This window comes from Pundamilia nyererei, unplaced genomic scaffold (genome assembly GCF_000239375.1).
Source record: "Pundamilia nyererei isolate P.nyererei 1_Seehausen unplaced genomic scaffold, PunNye1.0 scaffold00015, whole genome shotgun sequence".
Classification (NCBI taxonomy): domain Eukaryota; kingdom Metazoa; phylum Chordata; class Actinopteri; order Cichliformes; family Cichlidae; genus Pundamilia; species Pundamilia nyererei.
Genome location: NW_005187416.1, coordinates 6,054,399 through 6,056,743, shown reverse-complemented (window position 1 = coordinate 6,056,743; position 2,345 = coordinate 6,054,399). Strand labels below are relative to the sequence as shown.

Sequence of the window (2,345 nt, the reverse complement as noted above, 5' to 3'; positions counted from 1 at the left end):
TTCATGGACAGATAGAGCTGGGTGTCATCTGCATAGCAGTGAAAATGTATGCTATGTCTTCTAATGATACTGCCTAAGGGAAGCATGTATAATGTAAATAGAACCGGTCCTAGCACTGAACCCTGTGGAACTCCATAATTAATCTTAGTGTGTGAAGAGGACTCTCCATTTACATGAACAAATTGGAGTTTATTAGATAGACATGATACAAACCACTGCACATGAGATGAGTCCACTGTCAGACGCCATAAGATATTTTTTTCCAATCCCCTTGTAGTACCATGCCTAATATATTGTCATTTGTATCATTTATAACCTTCACTAAAGCTGTTTCTGTGATGAGCTCTGAAACCTGACTAATGCTCTTCAAGTAAGCCATTCCTCTGCAGATGATCAGTTAGCTGTTTTACAACGACTCCAGATTTTTTTTAGATAATTACCTAGAAAGAAATGGAACTTACCTGCCTGCCCTCCAGTTCTCCACCATCAATCACCTCACCCCTGGAGGCCCGCAATTCTCTGACTCCCACAGAGCGCTTCCTCCCCTCTGTTGCTGCTCAAGTTCATGAACCAATATAAACTTTCCTATCATTTTACAGACTCCCTGCCTCAGTTTCCACTCCATAGCTAATTCTCCTTCTTTTAGAAGGCCCTGCCCTGTGTGACTCCCGCTGTGTTACATCCATCCTCGCACTGCTCGTGACAGTATTTACACCTCCAAACACACCCTAACACTGGCATAAACACACAAAGACAAGAAACTGAGTTTCAATTATTAATTTGTTGCCTGCGAAACTCAGAAAGAGAAAAATTCTCCTCCAGTGGAGAGAAAAGCTTCTTCCAGCTTTAAGATGATTAAACAAACAAAATATCCCTGATGTGGAAATCTTCAGGTGTGTGAGGAGTGAGGAGGACGAGCACTGAACATACCTGTCCGCCCTCCACATGCAGGGCAATGGCGACGTGGTCCCAAACATAAAACTGAACGTTCCCAGTGACCTCCTCAGCATCCATCAGGTTCTCCTCACGTCTTTGGATCAGCTCATACCTGAGAGGAAGCAGCATCTGAATAAGTTCACAGTGTTAAAGGTCATGTGGTGGGGTCATTAGGGTCATTCCACATACACACCAATCAAGTCTGAGCTCCCAGCAGACGCCCTCAGAATCCTCAAAGTTTAACTTCAGTATTTTTAAAAGTGTCACCTTTATAGAGATGGACCGATCCGATATTACGTATCAGTATCGGTCTGATACTGACCTAAATTACTGGATCGGATATCGGAGAGAAATAAAAAATTTAATCCGATCCATTAAATATCAAAAAAGCACCTCACAAAACTTGCGACATGGCGTAACTCGGCTCATAACCGTAGCACGTCGGAGCAGTGTGGTCACGGCTGTGTGTATTTGTAGCGTCGCTACCAAACCGCATTTTATCTACGAGAAAGTTATACCAGAGAGATGTAAAACAAGTGTGTAAGTTCATCTCTGAATGTTTGTAAAGCATTCCAGCATTAAGCTTAACAACCGATATATGGAGCGACTACCTCTCCCTCCCTCTCCTGCTGCTACTTCAATCATGAAACTGATCAATGATCAGCTGATCGGCTTTTCTCTCTTCTTTGTTTTTGGTCCACTTTGCACCCGAAAGAGGAAACCAGCGGCTGAACATCAGCAGCACGTTTAAGCTTGATAAGCTGTTGTTAGAATTTATTTACTTTCTACTTGAGGATCTTTTTCTACGTAGCTGACGCTGGTAACTGTGCAGGGGCGGATCTAGCAAAGTTTAGCCAGGGGGGCCGATAGGGCACGAAGAGGGAAAAGGGGCACAAAGACATACTTTTCTTTCTTATTCTCCTTTAAAATATCTAGCGTTTAATAAATAATTATCTGAATCTTACACCCAAAGTTTTAATCTGATGTAAAAGTCCATTACTGTAGATAGTAACTATTAAGTCTAATATACCCTGGTAAGCTATACTACTTTTTCCTTTGGGAAGGTACCATCTGTGCAGTCTGCAGTTCTGTTGAAGAAATATGTTGAATCTATTTAATTATTCTTGAAAAATAATTGATTTCTGTGCATTTTTTTTCACACTGTATCAAATTAAAGTTGATTACGTCGATTAAGCATCATGAGGTGGAGGGTGGGGGTGGTTCCCTATTTTTTTTTTTTCTGGGAGTTTGCAACCCTATTAGTTAGGTTGCTTACTCTTTTTGGGTGCAGTGTATTTTTTGCATACAGGTATAACAGAATACAGTGGGGCAAAAAAGTATTTAGTCAGCCACCGATTGTGCAAGTTCCCCCACCTAAAATGATGACAGAGGTCAGTAATTTGCACCAG

At 41.5% G+C, this 2,345-nt stretch overlaps 1 protein-coding gene across 1 annotated transcript in view; it reads right to left on the bottom strand.

Annotated features, from left to right (window-relative positions):
• The window catches only part of LOC102214563 (uncharacterized), a 13,089-nt gene that overhangs the window by 6,893 nt on the left and 3,851 nt on the right, over positions 1-2,345 (bottom strand). Inside the window, exon 3 of the mRNA XM_013908878.1 lies at positions 931-1,048. Within this exon, the coding sequence (XP_013764332.1) occupies positions 931-1,048 (118 nt within the window). The remainder of the gene's footprint in view (positions 1-930; positions 1,049-2,345) is intronic.